General features: G+C 45.9%; 1 protein-coding gene across 4 annotated transcripts in view; it reads left to right on the top strand.

Annotated features, from left to right (window-relative positions):
• ERBB4 (erb-b2 receptor tyrosine kinase 4) overlaps positions 1-20554 on the top strand; it is a 600803-nt gene that overhangs the window by 420478 nt on the left and 159771 nt on the right. For all 4 annotated transcript variants that reach the window (XM_069860563.1, XM_069860561.1, XM_069860564.1 and 1 more), the window contains exon 4: positions 5162-5296. In XM_069860563.1, the coding sequence (XP_069716664.1) occupies positions 5162-5296 (135 nt within the window). The remainder of the gene's footprint in view (positions 1-5161; positions 5297-20554) is intronic.

The following is a 20554-nucleotide window of genomic DNA, read 5'->3' as shown; positions in this document are numbered from 1 at the left end:
CTCCTTGAATTTAGCAGATTAAGTACAAATGGGGAAGAGTCTAGAAAGCAAGCCTGATGAGGAGCGGCTGAGAGACCTGGGGCTGTTCTGCCTGCAGAAGAGGAGAAACCTTGTGGCTCTCTGCAGCTCCCTGAAAGGAGCTTGTGATGAGGTGGGTGCTGGTCTTTTCTCTCAAGTGACAAGTGATAGGACAAGATGAAATAGCCTCAAGTTGTGCCAGGGGAGGTTCTGATTGGATATTAGGAAATACTACTTCACCAAAAGATTCTTAAGCACCAGACCAGGCTGCCCAGGGAAGTGGTGGAGTCACTGTAACTAGAGGTATCTAAAAGCTGTGGAAATGTGGAGCTCAGGGACGTGGTTTAGTGGGGGAGTTGGCAGTGTTAGGTTTGCAGTTGAGCTTGATGATCTTCAAGATCATTTCTGACCTAAAGAAGTCTGTGATTGTGTGGCTTTGTGAAACTGTGTGTGATGCGCCTCTTTGTTCCGTGGCATTTTATGGGAAATGTACGGTACTCGTGTTCCATGGTTGCTAGACCTGTGTTGCCATTTCTTCTGCTTGTGATTTTCAGTGTTGTGTGGCAGGTTACTGAAGTTATATGGTAAGGGTTCTGCTCCGTCACTGGGCTGATGGAAGCAAGAAAACAGCAGATATTATGGATGATACATTTCTAATTTAACTTCCTGAATAAATAAGCATTTAATAGAGTTTTAATAATATGCAGATACAAGTTCCCCAAAGTCATTTGGCAGCAATAAACAAAATAATGACAGAAGTCAGTGACAAGTGCACTTTCTGATTTATTTTCATATAATTTTGGTTACAGAATCATCTGCTTTTAAGCTAGTAAAGTGGCTCTAATAAGGAAGTTGTAGTTTTGCATTTCCTCCAGACTCAAGTGGCAAAAGACCTGGGAGCAAATTCTTTCCTCAAAGCACTGGCTGCAGTCCTGATGCCCCTACACATGATGCTGCTGAGGCCACACCTCTAATCTTGGCTTTGGTTTTGGGGCCCTCACTACAAAAGGAACTTCGAGTTGCTGGAGTGCATCCAGAGAAAGGAGTGGAGCTGGGAAGGGGCTGGAGCCCAGGGGTTTGGGGGAGTGGCTGGTGCACCTGGGGCTGTTTATCCCAGAGAAGAGGTAGATCCTGGAAGGAAGTTGTAGTGAGGTGGGTACTGGTCTCTAATCCCAAATAATGAGTGATAAGATGAGAGGAAATGGTCTGAAGTTGCACCGGGGATGTTTAGATTGGATATAGGGATCAATTTCTTTACTGAAAGAGTGGTGAAGCCCTGGACTAGGCTGCCCAGGGCAGTGGTGGAGTCTCCATCTCTGGCTGTGGCACTTTGGTTTATGGTTTATTCAGCACGGTACAGTTGGGCTGACAGTAGGACTGGATAAGCTCAGAGGGCTTTTCCAACCTTAATGAATCCATGAAAGTGAGATGTTGTGATACTCTTAAAATGTGACCATAAGTACTTCCCAGGGAGGCATCTGAAACCACCTGACATCATTAAGAAGCCTTTTCCCAATGAATGCCAGTGGGACTTGTGCTTCAAACTCCCTTCTCGTAACTCTGTGCCCCTGAGCAGAGTAAAAGTCCCTGTGTCCTATTTGCTGCTGGTGTGGTGCAATAAGTGTTTCACCGGCAGGTAGATCCGAGCGCTCTGCCTCCTGCGATGGGCAGCAGTGTTGTGCTCAGACTAATGTTCTCTTATGTCACAAAAATTTGGGTTAGAAGTAAATAACACTCCCCCCCAGTGGAATTTAAAATGTATTCCACTGTGAGCTGTGCTTTTTAGGGCTTCTTCAGCAGGACCTTCTTTCTTGTCAGTGGAAATCACTTGCAGCAAGTTCTCTGGGGCACTTGTCGTTCCCTTTCCTGCTCCAGCCGGGTGAAGAGCTCTGGGAAGAGGCACCACGCACGAGGAGAAAGTGGGTTCTGCCTGGTTTCCTCTGCTGGCTCCACTGTGGAGGCAGAGCTGCCCGCCTTTCTCCTCCTGTTTATTGTTTAACTTTATCTCCCCCTTTCAGTGCTGTAAATTAAAAGGAGTTGATAACTTAATGGTGATGAGTTCATTATAGAGTGCCTCTATTGTATATTGATTGCATTTGTGCTTCATTTGCTTAACACGTGCTTGGGTTTATTAGGTCTTCCCAGGCATTGTTCTTGCTAAGAGGGTGGAGAAGTGCAAAATGTAGTTGAGTTAAGGCGGTGAAGCCGATGTATCTGTGCTGATTTACACGTGCTGAGCACTTGTCATAACGATAGAATCGTGGAATCCCAAGGTTGGAAAAGACCTTTGTGATCACCAAGTCCAACCGTCCCTGTCCACTACTAAATCAGATCCCTGAGCATCTCATCTGCCCGGCTTTTAAACCCCTCCAGGGATGGGGACTCCACCACCTCCCTGGGCAGCCTCTGCCAGGGCCCGAGAATCCTTTCAGTGAAGAAGTTTTTCCATAGTCCAGCCTGAACCTGCCCTGGTGCAGCTTGAGGCCATTCTCTCTCATCCTATTGCCTGTCACTTGGGTGAAGAGACCAGCACCCACCTCGCTACAACCTCTTTTAAGGCATTTGTAGGCAGTGATTAGGTCTCCCCTCAGCCTCCTCTTCTCCAGGCTGAACAACCTCAGATCCCTCAGCTACTTTTCATAATCTCTGTTCTCCTGCCCCTTCCCCAGCTCCGTTCCCTTCTCTGGACACGCTCCAGCCCCTCAGTGTCTGTCTTGTAGTGAGGGGCCCAGAACTGAACCCAGGATTCGAGGTGCAAAGTGGGATAGCAGCTGGGAATGGGAAGGTAGAAAAAGAATGGATCTGGATCCCAAAGAAGAGTCAAGCACAAGTGATTTTGAGATCATACTAAACATTGAACTCGGGCGTTATTTAATGTCTTCGATATTACTCAGGTTTATTAGTGCCTCACCACATTGATAGACCTTTAAACTTTAATCCTGTCACCCGTGAAAGGTGGTGCAAATAAAGACACTGCACTGTGTATTTGGGGAGGGGCAGCAGGTACGATGATTTTTGCTCAGTGATTGGAGATATCAGAGCATTTCCAATGTTTGCTTTCAGTAAATCACAGGAAAAACCACCAGCCTTCCTTGCAGTACAGAGGGGACGGGTTCTGGTTGCCTTTATGCTCAAACAGCCTTTCTCCACAAATTGAAACAAATAGAATTCCTTGTCCTGTAAGCTGTTGCATGCCTGCTGCACAAGAATGCATCGAAGTTGCTAGCAGAGAAGAAAATGTGATGGATGTTGTCATGAGTGAGTGCTCCAAAACCCAGAAGTGATGCAGTGGCAGGGGTTCAGCTGTACCAGCCCATAGAGACACTGGTTGAAGTTGTCTGGAAGTGCTTAAGAAGCTACAGATGGAGCTTTTACAGTATTTTGTTGCTTGTTAGTTGCAATTTTTAATCAAAATGTGGGCCATAATGGATCAGGTAATCTTGTGTGGCTGGGACAATGCAGAAATCACTACTGAGAGTGGTTTTTAGTGTTCTCCTCAGTTCCACCTCCTCACTAGAGCAGAATTGCCAACAGATGGGGGTTTGAGGGCTCATAATAATATCCCGCAAACAGATCATAGCCATATCTCTAATCTGGACTCTTTTCTGCTTAAGATTATTATTATTGTTCTCATTTTTAAGCCCCTTTATAATGAAAAGCCAAGCCTTTAAACCAGAGGTTTCTAGGAAATAGATAATAATAATATGAACTGATTAATATGGTGGAAGGATTTATTTACAGATGATCCTGTACTTAATACGTCCTTTTCTTGGGGGCTGCCTCCTTTACCTGCTGTGGCCTGTAAACCTGGGCAGTTTAAATAAAATATGCAGCAATTCCTTCCTTGTTGTTTGTCAACATTAGCCTTCCCGCTACAGCATCTAAAGGTTTTCTTGGGAGATGAGGATGATCAGATGACCTTAATCATTGCTGTGGAGATTTACTCTTCATGTCTCTGCGAAAGTGTGACACTCGTGGCTGCACAGCACCACTTAATGTCAGTCTGAGGTGCCATTAGCAACTCGACTCCAACATTTCTTTGCTGAGGCTCAAACCTCTGACACTAAGGGTGCAGAGGGGTTTAGCTGCGCAGCTCTTGTTAACTTTAATGAGTCACACGGATTGTCCTCTGCTTTGGAAAGAGAAGAGCCAGGTTAAGAAGAGAAATTGTGAATTTGAACAGGAGATTGGAGGGTCAAGGAAGAAGGTGTTGTTCCAGAGGAAAGCCTGGTGCTACAACCAGAGACTGTAAAATCATTTTTATGTTTAGGACTGACAAATCAATCCATTAGTGACAGGGCAACAAACCAGTTTTTAAAACTCATAAGCTAAATTTGAAAATATGAGAAAGCCTTAACTTTCCTCTGCTTAGAAACTGTCTCCCTTTGACGTAAATCTCCCAGAAAGGCATGTGGTGGTTTTGGATCGTAGTATTTGAGATTTGGATCCTAGATACTGAGTACTGAGTATTTTGGATCATGGTATCACGGCAGCACAGCCAGATCAGAAAACATGCTTTTCCAGACTTTGTGATGACCAGATTCTTCTCACGCACTGTGGGCTCAGAAGATTCCCACTCCACTGGAATGTGTTCATTCTGTGTTTTAAGGTGGAGGTGTTCAAGGCCAGGTTGGATGGGGCTTGGAGCCCCTGATCCAGTGGGAGGTGTCCCTGCCCGTGGCAGGGGATGGAACTGGATGGGCTTTGAGGTCCCTTCCAACCCAAACTGTTTTGTGATTCTATAAGCACGCGCTGCGTTTCATTAATACACATGAAGTGTGGTTGAGTGCTTGTGTTTGCAAAGCCACTTAAGTCTTGAAGGTTGTTTTACCCACAAGTAGCGATATTGTTCCACACTTGATTACTCTGGAACAACAGGTAAGCTCTGTAACTCATCTAACTACTGTGTGGCTGTCTTCATCAGGTTTCTCCTGCATACAAATAATAAGTGATTCCTGTTTACAAATACAGTGAGCTGCTTGCCCTCCAGTTTTCATATAATTAAGTGAGATTACAGTGAGATTTTTTTTTTTTTGCATTCAAATTTTATGCCCTCTCTCTCTCTAGTATACGAAGCGGCAATAGATTTAATCAGCTGCATGTCTAAAGTCTTACAAGTGTGTTCTCTTGTTCCTTTATGCAGAAATACTGAATGGAGGGGTGTATGTCGGCCAGAACAAATTCCTTTGCTTCGCAGACACCATTCATTGGCAGGATATCGTGCGTAACCCCTGGGCCTCCAACTTCACTTTGGTTCCAACGAACGGCAGCTCAGGATGTAAGTACTGCTTTTATTCTTAGCCTTGTCATCCGCTCAGCGTGTAACAGTATGAATATGACCACGAGTTTTCCCTGATCCTCTGTTACGGAGAATTTGTCTCTGTAAGTTTTCCCCTTACGCCGCATTCTTCAGAGTTTGTGCGCCGCTGGTTGGAACACGTAGTCTCATCTTAAAAACACTTTGCCTGTAGAGAATGCTTGTGAGCATCGTACATTTTCTTGAATATTCTCGTCTGTTTTGTCTTCTCTGAGTATTCTTTTCCTTATTTATTGCTAACGCCACTGTGCTGCCCTGGAAGCGCAGACGTTATTGTTTGCTTTGCAATTGTTCCTGCTGCTCAGTCTAGTCCTTCAGTCACGATGATCTGTCTATGGTGTTGTAATTAGATGCTGGAGTAATTATGGCACAAGCTCATGGATATTCTGACTGTAGATGAGAAATGAACCTCCAAGAAATTATTCTGTTGTCTTATATCTATGAAGAGAGAGTTTGCTGAGGATGGGGTGCTCTTCACTGTACAGCCAATATTTATGTGATTTTAGTACGTTCTCTCTATTTTAGCACTCCTGATTTCAAACTTCAAGTATCTATGTATTCAGATTCATTTATCTGATCCATTTCATAGAATCATTTAGGTTGGAAAAGGCCTTTAACATCATTAAGTCCAACCATAAACTTAATGTCGACTTTACCACTAAACCATGTCCCTAAGCACCACACCTGCAAATATTCTGAATCCCTCTGGGGATGGCGACTCCACCACCGCCTTGGGCAGCCTGGTCCTGTGCCTGACAACCTTTTCCATGAAGCAATATTTCCTAACCTCCAATCCAATATCTATCTGTCAGGATGAGATATCTATTCTTATATCTAATCCCCTTGAGGATGTGCTTTGTGGTCCAATAGATTTTGTATAAGGCTGACTTGCTTTTGTATGTCTCACCTGCTTCCCTCAAAAAGAGAGCATGGCCGCTTGAGATCCATGTTCCTCTGGGAGCCTGAGGAACTCCCCTGCTTCTCCATCTTTCAGCTTTGGAGCTGAGGCTCATCTCTCCTGCCTTCTGGCTGGAAAGCTGACACAGTTCTAACACAGCCATCTATCTTATTTGCATATTAAAAAGACTCCCTGATCGCTGGTGAAGATCAGTTCTAAGCAGAACTGATGAAACCTTTTGAAGGTTAGGGAATGCCTGTACCCTTTTATGAGTCATTACTTCAACAAGAAAAAGTCTGGGTTGTTACTCTGTTTTCTGTTATTGGGTTTTCTTTTAACCTCTGCCAGCTCTTCAAGACAAATGCTTCTGCACCACCAAGGTAATAAGTGCTTTTAAAGAAGCAGCCAACATCAATACCATCTTTTTTTTTTGAGCTAGCGCAAGTTTTGCTGGTGACTCCAGAGGAATCAGAACAAGATCAGTGCTGAGTACTTTTGGAATCAAATCGTGAAAGTGATAAAGGCAAATATTAGCTCCCATGGCAGCATGAATGAATGTATGTATCTAAGTCCAGGTATTTTAAACCAACTTTTCAATTCCTTCTGAGTGTTTTTTAAACAAAGAGAAGGAATGATTTGTTCTTTGCTGTTTGTACTTGATAAACCTGATAAACAGCATTATTTTGATGGTGATTGAGGGATAAGGTAGCATCATTAAGGTAGCCACACAAATTTTATTTTATTTTACCCTCCTTGGAAGGGAGCAGAACCCAGTTGGGCTGTATTTAATTTAAGAAATATCTTCTTGAAGAAACTGGATTCCATTTCCATGTTCTTCATGATTCCTGCAAAATCTGATCAGATTTGCTAATCCAAACCATTTTTGCCTTTACAATTTACATGGGTGAAAATCTAAACCATGTTATACAGGAAGCCAACGAATGGCTAAAATGGTTTGACAGAAGCCTTTAACCTCTGGGAAACAAAGGAAATCACAACTTAGAAGAACCTAAACTCAAGTAGCTGTCCTTGTGTGTGTGCGCCTATGTAACACACACACTTGAACACATGTAGGGATGTATTTATGTATGGCCTTCAAATGAAATCACTCAAATGTGGAACCTCATTGCTACCTGTCTGGAGGGAGGACAAAGGCGATGAGCTACACTGGTGGTTTATGAAAGAATTAAGACAAGTTGTTGCTACTGGTGCAGAAAGGACTTGGAGAAATGAGTGTTGAATTATAACCCTGGAATGGAAATTGGTGCAGAGTATCATTAGCTAAGGGATACACTTCTTGAATTTGTCTCACGTTGCTTTTCGTAACCTGACAGCAGCGTGGGTGCGTGCTGGGCCTCGCCTTGCTGTTTTTCCACTGCTGCACATGATGCTCAGTGCGTTTGTAAGTCTTAGGTGCTTTTCTGCACCGACTACAACTCATGTATTTCTGGATCCAGCATGTATATGTGCTTGCTGTTTATTTTACATGACTGTGTTAAATTGCCTGAAGTCTCGGGTCCCTTCTAGCAAATGCAAATCTTGGCAAAGTCTTTTGGATCCGAGTAAATACACATTGCCCAGCATTGCTGAGAAATCTCAGTGGGAGAGATGTCAAGGAAAGCCCGCTGGGACTTCCCATGTCAGAACATCTTAAACAATGAGTAGGTTTTACTGCTTATCTAAAAACCTTTACAGGAAAAGGAGAAGGTCTCTCAGAGAGCCTGCATCCATCTGGAAATGTAAACCAACCAAACCTCCTGTGTCAAGCTCCACAAAGCCTGTACTGGCAGTAATTTACATGAGTGTGTAAATCACAGAACGGTTTGGGTTGGAAGGGACCTCAAAGTCCACCCAGTCCCCCCCTGCCATGGGCAGGGACACCTCCCACTGGATCAGGGGCTCCAAGCCCCATCCAGCCTGGCCTTGAACCCCTCCAGGGATGGGGCAGCCACCCCTTCTCTGGGCAACCTGGGCCAGGGCCTCCTCACCTTCATTGCGAAGAATTTCTTTCTAGTGTGTAATCTAAATCTTCTCCCTTTCAATTTAAAGCCATTTTCCCTCATCCTGTCGCTCCAGGCCCTTGTAAAAAGCCCCTTCCTAGCTTTTTTTTTTTTTTGAGCCCCTTTCAGCACTGGAAGCTGCTTTAAGGTGTCCTTGCAGCCTTCTCTTCTCCAGGCTGAACAACCCCAGCTCTCTCAGCCTGTCCTCATAGCAGAGGTGCTCCAGCCCTCAGATCATCTTCATGGTCTCCTCTGGACCTGTTCCAACCATTCCTAAATGGATGATCAGGTGTAACTTGGATTGATGCCCTTCAGTTGTGACTGGTGGGACTGGGGTTGCATACCCCTCAGGAATGTTGAGCCTACCACCTCAGCAGTGCTTCCTGGCAGAGAATATTTTGAGGCCAAAAGGCTGTGAGCTGCAGTGAGTGTCAGAATCGGACACTTCATCATTCCAGCAGGTCCTAAAGCCTAAACCACAGTTGGTTGCTTGTAATCGCTAGCACTGTTTCCAGTCATCAGTAGCAGATGTAAAATCTCCCCACAGGTGTCTGCATGTCTCAAGGAACGAGGGCCTAGCATTCAAAGTTTGCCAGTTTTGCTGATGCCAGAGTGGACTCCAGCAGGTTGTTATAAATGCAGCTTTGTACAGGGAGCACCTGATCGTCAGGGCTCAGCCAAGCTGACAGGGCAGCTGCTGGTGCTGCTCTCTGCCCCAGCCAGACAGAAGAGCTGATAATGGTCCCACTTCAGGGATAATTTCACTTGCAACCCTCCCTGCTGCTCGAAGGCAATCAGTGGAGGAGCAAGACAAAAGGGCGGAGTGAGATGAAGATGCTTTGAAATGAAATGGGTTCCTTGCCGCAGTGCTTGTTTCATATCTTGGATCTGCCAACTCTGGCAATCCCCTTCATTTACATCGGCGCTAGACAGAAGAGAATATGACCAGTGAGCTCTGGGAATAAAGCTTTTCTGATTCTCTTCTTCGTGGGCTTTCATTGTCACATCGGTGTTAAGAAGCTGGTTGAAAAGGCCGCGGCGTATTAACTGCTATGATAGAAATACTGCAAGTGTATGAATCCTAAGTACTGCTGCTTCTTTTCTTCTTTCTCTTTAGCCTGAAATGCATTCTACCTATTGCTTCACGTTCTGATCAAGTGTATGCAGAAAAGCCCCTGTTAGAGGCCTTTGAATTACAGGGGCTCACTGTTAGGATAATTGTAGGCAGTGGCTGCTGGAATGGGATAAACAAATGTACTAGGGGCCACGCACACTGCGTCTCTCCCGGGACGGAAACCTCTATGCTGGCACTTTTGACTCATACACTGGGATAATACTAGCAGTTACTGTGTGTGGAGCTTTCCCCTCCTGACAGCTCATAGCTGAATCTTTGAAAATTAATTGTAATTTAAAAGCAGCCTTCTCTTTAATTTACCCAAATCCGACGCTATCAGCCTGGGGTTTTTCAGCTGGACACCTTGCAATGGGAATCTCAAAAGTGCTTAACTGTCTAAGGAACCAAATTTTCCCTTTTGGTACGTTTTACTGAATTGGTTTCTGCACTACTAAAAAACTGGTTTCTCTCCTTCCTAACCTAAGCCTTCAAGCATGAGCCAAGTGTGCTACAGCCACGATTTGCAAGAGCAGATTCCCCTGTTCCCACACAGAATGGTTTGGGTTGGAAGGGACCTCAAAGCCCATCTGGTTCCACGCACCACCCACTGGGTCAGGGGGCTTGTTGGATTTAGTTCCTGAACTGGGTAACTGGAGCTCTGCCCTTCAGAGCTGGAAACCTGAGGTTCCGTTCTCGGTAGTGGTGCAGGAATTAGAACAGGAAATAAGGATTAGACTTCTTGTCTAAAATGACTTTGGACAGGTAGATAACTTGTCTCCAACCGGCTGTAGGGATAGCACAGTGAAACCTCAGCTGTGTTCTCAGTGTCCTCCCAGGTTTGGAAGGTGTCGGGGGCTGGAACAGAGCCCTTTTGCGGGATTCAGAGTTTTTGATGGAGCTTGGCTTGGAGAGTTTGTTTCACAGCAAAGCCTGAATGGCTTGAATTATTGCGCCAAGGTTGTATGTGTAGCTAATAGCATAGGTTCAGATAAATCCATAACGATTTAAAAATACTGACGCTATATGGATGCATCTTCATGATGGAGCTGGTAACTGGTCAATAAAAATGAACAAATTACATTCAGTTTTCAAATTTATTAAAAAAATAAAAATCTACTTCTCAAGAAATTATTCAAAATCATATAGGGCTGTGTGTCAGCGTGTGCCCAGAGTTGTGAAAATAGAGCTCTGGGGAAGTTAAACCCATTTTCAAGTGTTGGCCTGAACTGAAATTTATGCTCAAACTCAGAGGTGCAGTGAGGTTTGTGGGAGAATTCCCATTGAATTGATCTGGCTTTTCGACTGTGCCCTTGTCTGCTAAGAAAAAAGGTGAAAATTTGGCACTTTGCAAGCAGAACAACTTCAGTTACTCACTATTCAGAATCTGGAACTCTTCTGCCATTGCGTTGTGTCTAATTCCACCTGGTAATATGGACTCACCCAGTTTCTGAGCTGCACGGAAGTGCTGCTGCGTGGTGCACAGGAAGGAAAAGGTTGGTCTTAGGCTGTGTAACCATGCTTCAGTGCATCCTAGGATGCATTCAAGGGAAACGCTACTTTACATGGTGGTTTCTCTCTTTTATCTATTGCTTCCTGGCTTTTTCAAGGGCAAGAGAACCCTTGAAACATCCTGAGCTCTGATTTCCTGTGTGTGGAGGCCGTGTGTGAGGCAAATCCAAGAAGCGTATCCCTTCGCTAAGGATGCTTTGTACTGATTTCCATTCTAGGGTTATAATTCAATGTTCATTTCTCAAACTTCCCAAAGCACAGCTCATCTTCTAGCCCAGCTTTGGGTTTCAGAAGCAGCCCCAGCTGGATCTGGGACAACTCTCTGCGGGACAACGCTACGTGGGGACAACTCTGACCCTAAGCCTGATCCTAACTATAGACCTAAACTAACCCTAAGCCTGAACGGATCTCTGCTGCTTCCTCACAGAGTTTTTTTCGTGGAGAGTTGTGACTACAGAGAGTTGTCCCGTGGAACGTTGTCACACCCCAGCGAGGCTGGAGCTCCGCAAGTGTAGGACTTTGCTTCTCCGTACACTCTCCGACACTGTTTTGAAGCGTCGTGTAAGCACAGCTATCCTTCAGGAAGGCGGTTAATTCCCTGGTATTGAGAGACAATGCTCAGAGTCTTTATTTCTAATCTGAGCTCAGTTTTCAGTTGCAGATGGTGTTGCTTCTTGCACCTTTTCCAGCGAGCTCAAAGAGCGCTCTCGCAGCCAGCGTTTTCTCCCTGTAGAAATAGCACGTACCGTGTAATCAGCTCACCTCTTGATCTCTTTGTCATCAGCTAAGCAGAGGGGCTCACGTCTCTCACGGTGAGGGTGAGGAATTTCTTTCTGGCCCTAGAACAATTTTAGTTGCCCATCAGTGTCACCTGTATTATTGCATGTGCTTTAAGAGGGTGGAAAGCAAAGTGTGCGGAGCGTTCTATAACTGATTTAACCACTATCCTAAAGAAGTAAAAATTACCCTTTGTGTTTCAGCTTCACCCAAGGAACCTGGCATTCAGGCAGTTCTGACATCTGCATGTGATAGGGAAAATGCAGCCTGCATGCTTTATTCCAAAAGATGCTCTATTTGTATAAAAGCCCTTTGGTGTGGGTGACCCCAGTTTACCCAGCAGCCTGGCTCACCCTCCCATACTGGCTGCTCTTCCCTGTAATTTGCTGGGATTTCAGTCTTCCTCTCTGTTTTATTGCCTGAGATTTGTTAATAATTCCTAAACCTTTGGCTGGGATATTAAAAAGCATCAGTCCTGCAATGATCCCGGGTAAAACACACCCCGATTGTGTGCTAATTGTTCCTCCAAAGTACTCCTGGAGAGCCCCCAATTAGCTGGCTCTTAATGCATTTTTCATCTGTGTTATTAATAGTGAAACATAGAGACAAATCTAATTAAATGTTTACTGTTTAGTCAGAGCTTTGCATTTTAATTAAAGGCACAGAAAATGGACCAGCCAGCTGCACAGTCGTTTATGAAATCAACTCTGTTCTCTGGCACAGACAATCCAGGCTTTCATTACCTTACCTGGGTGCAGGTGTTTGGAAGCATTATGGCTCGGGGGGATGTTCTCCTCTCTGTAGAGTGTGTTTGGTTGAGGTGAGCTGGTGCTGGCTCCGTATGCTTTTTATTTCCTTTCTTCATTTTTGTCTGCCAGATTTTGCACCTGAGACGTGGCCACCCTGGATCCATATGGACCGGGGAGCGAGAGGCTGGAGAGCTGCCCTGAGGAGAGGGATTATAAAATCACAGAGTGGTTTGGGTTGGAAGGGACCTTAAAGATCATCCAGTTCCAACCCCCTTGCTATGGGCAGGGACACCTCCCTCTGGATCAGGGATCTGGGGGGTCTGGTTGACAGCAAATTGAACGTGAGCCAGCAGTGCCCTGGTAGCCAGAAGGGCCAACGGTGTCCTGGGGTGCATCCAGCACGGCATCGCCAGCCGGGCGAGGGAGGGGGTTGTCCTGCTCTGCTCGGCGCTGGGGCAGCCCCACCTTGAGCACTGGGGGTAGCTCTGGGACCACAGGATAAACAGCATCTTAAGCTTCTGGAGAGCATCGAGAGGAGGGCACAGAGTTGGTGAAGGGTTTAGAGGGGAAGCCATGTGAGGAGAGGCTGAAGTCACTGGGTCTGTTCAGCCTGCAGAAGAAGGGACCGAGGGGAGACTTCATTGTGCCCTGCACCATCCTTACATGGGGAGGAGGAGGAGCAGGCGCTGAGCTCTTCTCTCTGGTGACCAAGGACGGGACCTGAGGGAATGGGAGGAAGATGCCAGGGGAGGGTCAGGTTGGACATCAGGAGAAGGTTCTTCCCCAGAGGGTGGTGGAGCCCTGGAACAGCTCCCAGGGAAGCAGGCACAGCCTGACAATATTCCAGAAAAGTTCGGCAAGTGCCTTCAGCCCCACAGTGTGAATGTTGGGGTGTCCTGTGCAGGGACAGGAGCTGGACTCGATGGTCCTTGTGGGTCCTTGCTAACTCAGGACATTCTATGATTTTCTGTTACAGTCTTTTGGTGAGTGGCTTTATTTAGGTTCACCTGCTACCCCACTGGTTTCAATAGCTGAGTGCTTGTTGAACTGCATTCTACTGCAAGCTCTCTGCATGACAAGTAAAGGAGTAATATAGATTCTTAAAAGAGATGTCTTTAAAAATGCAGAAACGGGAACAATTTGGTAGAAACTTAGTTTAGTAAAAATATCTCTTTATATGAGATGAAGGCCAAAAGTTCCTTGTGTGTATTTAAATCGCTATAGGAGAAAATAAGCCGTGTGAATACACATCCATCCTGTTCAGCACACAGAGTATGTTCTTTTATTGAATTTCATAAAGAGTGTAAGTTGTTGTTTACATAGGATGTTGTAGAAGTGATAAGCTTTGTTCTCTGCTGGCTGCTAACAGCCCTTGTTTGGAGTTGCTGGACAAGGGTGGGCTAATTTGTGTATGGCCATTTGCTGCAGGTACAAAATGAGGTTTCGGGGTGGCCAGCCCCTTGATTTAATATTCAGGAATGGCTTTGCAATTCTTCACAGGGCACAGTAGCTAAATTTTTGTACCAGCAGTTGCGGTATTAGGAATGGATCATTTTTACACATAAGGACTTATCGGGGAATTTATACTTTGGTCAGATCATTGGGTATTTAATTCTGAAGTATTTCTGTGATGGTTATGAACAACAGGGATTCCTCAGATCCCTGCTGTCTCTCCCAGAAGTCCTACATTTCCACCGATTCTCATTGGCACTGTGGCTAAATGATGTAAAATTCTGCATGTGCTCACCGGTGTGCTCCACTTGGCCCATCCAAGCCAGGCTCTGGTACAGGACCTGTCCTGCTGCAGTGAGGATGTCCTGCTGGTGAAATGAGAGTCTTGGAATCAGAGTGGGAGGGAGAATAGTCTTTTCTTGCAGTAAAAACGTTGTCAGTCAGTAAAAAATCAGAAGAGCTGAATGCAGTACAGATATTAGGGCTACAAAGATGATTAGAGGACTGGAGCAGCTCCCATGCGAGGACAGGCTGAGAGAGTTGGGGTTGTTCAGCCTGGAGAAGAGAAGGCTCTGAGGAGACCTTCTAGCGACCTTCCAGTACCTGAAGGGGCTACATGAAACCTGGGGAGGGACTGTTCATAAAGGCTCGGAGTGATATGATGAGAGGCAATGGGTGTGAACTGGAGAGGGGCAGATTTAGGCTAGGTATTAGGAAGAATTTCTTCACCATGAGAGTATTTTGTCCTTTTTCAAAGCACAAGGCCTTTGCTGTACAAAAGCCAGCACAACAGCACTGTATTTATGTATGGTGGCTAAAAGAAAAGAAGGAAGTGACTAATTCACGCTTCAAGCCAACCTTCAGAGTAGCTGGTGTCTCATTTGTGGTGTGCATCTAAATTGGAAACTACCTACAGAGAAAATGGCATTCCAGAAAGTGCACGCTGAAGACATTTGTTATTGCAGAGTTTGTTAAATTATAACCTTTCATTGAGGTTATTACTTGAAGTTCAATTAACATTTTAAGTGTATGTTTGGAGCCCGGCGAGCGGGGTCTCCGCAGAGAGGTGGCCTCGGTAGAGAATATGTTCCCTGCCGCCGGTGTCACCGGAGCAAAGCTGGGAGGAGAAGCTGTTCTTTGTGATAAAAAGCCACAAATAACTGAGCCATTTTGTGAGAGCTCCTTCCACGTGGAGCACGCTTCAGGGGCTGCAGCGTTGCATTTTCACAGCGGTTTCACAGATACCTCGCTTGGAGGAGAATTTGTATCGAAGCTGAGTGATCCTTCTCAGCATACGTGGAAGTTGCTTTCCCTGCTCTTTAGGAATCTCTAGTCAGGGCAGAATTTATTCACCTGGAATTGAAAGACAATGCAGTAAGAGAAGAGACTGATCTTTGGAGAGGGAGCGTTTACAGAGGCGTGTTTACAAAGGCTTGTAGTGATAGGATGAGGGGCAATGGGTATAAACTGGAGAGGGGCAGATTTAGACTAGATGTAAGGAGGAATTTCTTCCCTGGAGGGGTTCAAGGCCAGGCTGGATGGGGCTTGGAGCCCCTGATCCAGTGGGAGGTGTCCCTGCCCATGGCAGGGGTGGGACTGGGTGATCTTTAAGGTCCCCTTCAACCCAAACTGTTCTATGATTTTAGAGAATAGGTTTCTCCAAGCCTGTCTAACAGAAGATGGAGGAGTACATGAAATCCAGTGACAGAACTTATTTTGCATTAGTATGGCAAGCTGAGCTGCATGAAGTTGCCTGTAATGTTTTTCCTCAGCCCACAACGGTGTGTTTTGAATAAAGGGAATCGGTTTGGTTTCCTAATAAATACCTTCAGCCACGTTTTCAGAAAGGATTTGTCAATTGGTGAATGCCCTTGAAAAGGGTTTGCAAGGCAGGCAGGCAGGAGTGGTGTTTAATGGAAATAGCGCACCTCTAACAGCTGAGTTCATGGAATAAAAAGTAAGTAGCGTACACGCTATACCTTGTGAATAGGAAGGAGTAGTGCTGTTGGGAATGAAACTCCTTGGACTGCCAGAGCATAGGCCAGGGATCTCCAAGAGTAGTGGACACAGACAGGAGGGCGCTGAGAGAACCAGCACTAACAGTTGCTGAGGAACATCTGACCCAGGCATCTCTTTGTGGCGAAATACATAGTTTTCAACAAGATAAAGATAAAATACCTACTCCCCAAACCAACCCTGTCCGAAGTTGCCCTAATTCTGTAGCTGCAGAAGTCCTCCCAACAAGCAACAGATGAAACGGCCTCAAGTTGCACCAGGGGGTGTTTAGACTGGATATTAGGGAAAATTTCTTTACCAAAAGAGTGGTGAAGCTCCAGCAGAGGCTGCCCAGGGCAGTGGTGGAGTCTCCGTCCCTGGAGGGGTTCAGAAAGCCTGTTGATGTGGTGCTTTGGGACATGGTTTATTCGGCACGGTGGGATTGGGCTGATGGTTGGACTGGATGAGCTTAGTTGTCTTTTTCCATCCTAGTGATTCTACGATTCTATTAATTAGTGCTCCAGGTAGCAGCATGTGACAACTCTTGGTTAAGTGCTTGCGTTTTAACAGGAACGGGGGTTGTGGTGTATTACCCAGTGCCACCTGTTTGTAAGCAGGTTGGTGTTTAAGCAGGATGTTGCACAAGGGAGAGGCTTTCAGCTTAAATGAAAGCATCCCTTTCCATTATAAGCAGCTTGCCGTATCAAAACCACCAGTGGTTCTTGAGAGTAGGAAATAAACCCCAAATACTCCGAATATTTAAAGCAGTCTAATTGAATGGTAATTGGCAGATTTGTAGTGAGTGGGTGGGTGGGTGGAATTGGTCTTTGGCAGCAAGCTCCAGCTGCTCTAGCGAGATGCCTTTGAAGAGCTGCTTAGGGATAGACGAAGAAAAGAAAAACTACAGCCGCGTAATTGCATCTACTTGTTCTTGAAGCTGCTGTGTGCCTCCCACCCTCCCAAAAATGTCTCTTGTCAGATCTGCAGGGTGCAACTTCATACTGAATTCATTATAGTACACCTATACGATAGTCACAGAATGTCCACATTATCTACTCTGCGCAGATCCCAATAGCTGAAGGTTATCCAGGAAATTGTAGTCTGAAATATATGAGTATGATTGTTTTCATTAACTGGTTTTGGACAGCAAACACTGAATTTAAATATCAGAGTATAAGTTTGAGCATTGTTTCCCAACAGTGAAAAGGCTTCTGTTGTCAAATTATTGTTTTATTGTAATAAGATTTGTTTCAAATAGCCAGAGATACGTTTGAATAAGTATGCGGTGATTCTTATCCAAAGCTTGTCTTAACTGGACTTCAGTTTTTGTAGCAACAGGAAGTTCCTTTCTGCTGTTTCCATCCAATTGAGTCAAAAGTTGGTTTATACAGTAGCACACCTAACTGCATCCAGCCAGCCTCTAGGGACATTACGTGGCATCAAGAAAAAGTAAAGTGAATTTTAAAAGCAACCTCAATTTCAACTTCTGATTTCCTTTCTTTGAGGTTATTACTTTGTTTAATAAATGAAAGATGTATGTCCCTCTGTTCAAACTTTATTACTGCTTTGGCAGCATTACAGGAGCATTACTGCAGGACATTAGTTTGACTTATGGGGTATTGACTGTTTGAGGGGCAGGGAAGTTGGTGTTACACAAGCACAAAATCAGCTCCAGCTTCAGCCTGGGCTTCTCTGTGCATCTTGGAGTTTGCTGAGAGCCTCATTTGAAAATCTCCTCTAACAGTGCCGAGGTTGGACGGTGCTTGGAGCCTCTGATCCAGTAGGAGGTGTCCTTGCCTGTGGCAGAGAGTGGGACTGGATGGGCTTTGAGGTCGCTTCCAACCCAAACCATTCCATGATTGTGTCCAAAAAAGAAACCTATCTCCGCATCTGTCAGTTCTCAGCCAAGAGAACGCACCAGGTAGCAAATCTGCTGTTGCACCTGGGGACAGAGATGTGGCATAACATTTCTTTCAAGCACTGATCCGGGTGTGTGTCTGACTGCTTTGCTCAGCAGGAGTTGCTGCTGTTCATCTTGTTTGTCGTGTTTGATTTTATGTGTTGTCAAACCAGCAGCAGAAGCACCTGGGCTGAGAGCTCCTGGGCAGTGTCCCAGGACAAGGGAGGGTATGGGTGTCACAGTGTTAGGCATCTCAATGATTGCTTTTTAGAGATGAAATTCATGCACTTCTGGGCATGCCCATGCAGAGGAGGGAGCCCATTAAAATAGTACTTGCCAGGAGCAAACTAGGGGAAATTAATGTTGAAATGAATATAAAGGCATAGGAGAGGTTGGCTATTTACGGTCTCTCTCTGCTGGTAAGCTGTGGTGCCTACTTGCCTGCTGCCTTCCCCTCACAGAGCTGTCTGTTGCTCCCACTCAAATCTTTTCAGTAAGAAGGACCTTTCCTCCCTGTTATGAGATACATTAAAGCTTATGAGTTTGGCAGGGAGGAGCAGGGTTCTGTTTTCTGCCTTGCCTGAAGGCATTCAGATCTGTACCTGCCAGCTCCCAGCAGAAACTGGCCCAGGTTGGTCTGAGTTGGGCTCTTTGCTAGTCTTTCTGTTGAAATTCTGAGTATTAGATACTCATCAGATAAGATACAAAAATAGTCCTAGGGGCATGGGCTGACCCTTAGATGTGTTGCTTCTTCAGTGATCGTAACCATCGAGCTGGGGGGCAAGAACCCAAGACTGGTTGCATGTCAAGTCCATCGTTCTCCTTTCAGGGCCAGCGAGCTCCTCGTCTTGTAGGGAGAGATGGCTGGTTGCTCTCCGCTCCTCTCTGCTGGGGAGCAACAGCCTGTGCACTGTTTCTGGAGTTGGTGTCCTGGGAGGCAAGAGTCTTCACCCCAGGGAACAAAGGAGAAAGCAGGATGCATGATCCCACGTCCCAACTGAGCATTAACACCTACAGATGGTACAACATCACCTTCCTCTTCTGTACAAAGAAAAGCAAAAATAAGAGCTACCCCTGTATTTGTAAGGGGCTTGGGCTCGTTGTGGTCTGTGTGCTGTGGGGATGGTCCACATAGAATCATATTTAGGTTTAGGTTGAAAGGGACCTCAAGGCCCATCCAGTCCCACCCCTGCCATGGGCAGGGACACCTCCCACTGGATCAGGGGCTCCAAGCCCCATCCAGCCTGGCCTTGAACCCCTCCAGGGATGGGGCAGAGACCACTGCTCTGGGCAACCTGGGCCAGGGCCTCCCCACCCTCACAGCAAAACATTTCTTCCTGAGATTTTATCTCAATCTCCCCTCTTTCAGCTTCAAACCCTTCCCCCTCATCCTGTCCCTGCCCTCCCTGATCCAGAGCCCCTCCCCAGCTTTCTTGTAGCCCCTTTCAGCACTGGAAGCTTCTCTAAGGTCTCCCTGGAGCCTCTCTTCTCCAGGCTGAACAAGCCCAGCTCACACGAGGGAAGGCATTTGGTTGTGTAGCCCCCCGTTAGAGGTGGGTTCAGCTCCTCTGCTGTTCCAGCTTGCAGGCAGGTGAGGATCTGCGGTTTTCTGGGGCTCACTGGAGAGGAACACATTTCTTTAACAGTAATGGTTACAAGGAGAGATTCCTGAGGGCTTGTTTTTCTTGATGGACCTGCCAAGCAGCAGGTATGGCTTGACCTGTCCTTTTAGCCTTCTAGCTGTGTCGCCCCGTTTGCTCAGGATCCCTGTGCATGTGTTGAGAGGAATTCGATGCTGACTGGAACTAATTCACCACCTGAGTAGTGGGAATTCACTTACATCGCTCTGTGCTGACAGCTATAAGCAGTGATAATTAATAGCTCCTAATTGCTTAATCAGTGTAAAGTTTTAGACTATGTCATACGTGAAGGTTTTTATTTCGTGTGGAATGACTAAACCCCCAATTAATGCATCGAGTCACCCAGCTTTACCAGCACTGTCTGTTCCAGGTGGAGAAAAATAACCAGTGTCTTCATTACCCCCTCAGGTCCCTTTCTGTAGTCGTTGCTGTGGCCTGAAGACATTTGTCTGTAGCAGCTAAGTAACGTTCCAGGGAGCTTCCTATCGGCTCAGAGCTGTCAGCGAGAGATGTGCATCCACCGCCCTGCGCCCAGTCGGTGCTGCTGACTTGCTCTTCTTACCTTCCCATTTATTTCTTTCCCTCTGATGGCCAATCTCTCTTAAAATCAGAAGTGCCTGCCACCGGCGTATCTAGCGACACTCTGTAATTCTGCCATTCTGCACGTGTCCCTGGTCCCTGCGCGCACGCCAGGGTTGTCTCCAGCCCGCATTACTCAAGAAAATGAGCACCCCTTTGATAATCAGCTTTTGTTTCCTTTGGTGCTGCTCAGTTTTATCTCTCCCTGGGCTTGTCTTTCAGGGCGTATCTCTTTGGTTCTTTCCATTTCCCATGGCAGTTTCCTTTTAGCTGCCTTTGCCGGAGTCCTGCTCCATTTGTGTGTCTCTTACCTGCTGAGAGGGAGATAAGGGCGTGGAATGGCAGAGCTGGAAGGCTCTGCTGGAAGCTGGGTCCAAGGGGAACTGGCTTTCACCATTGCTGAGCCCCAGAGGTCTCTGGACACTGGCAGTGGTGGAGTGGGCGCTAGACAGCTTTGTCTGAGGATGGTGGTAGATCTACAGAAGACGCTGTGCTCTTCCACAGTGTGATATTCATCATTGATGAACGCTGTGTGAGTTTTCACTGTAAAGCTGATATAAAAAGTAGTTACTATTGCAAAAGTATTTTTGTTTATTATATTTTTGT

The sequence above is a fragment of the Phaenicophaeus curvirostris genome, chromosome 7 (assembly GCF_032191515.1).
Source record: "Phaenicophaeus curvirostris isolate KB17595 chromosome 7, BPBGC_Pcur_1.0, whole genome shotgun sequence".
Taxonomy (NCBI): Eukaryota; Metazoa; Chordata; class Aves; order Cuculiformes; family Cuculidae; genus Phaenicophaeus; species Phaenicophaeus curvirostris.
Note: the sequence above shows the minus strand (reverse complement) of the source record. Positions and strands in the feature narration are given on the sequence as shown.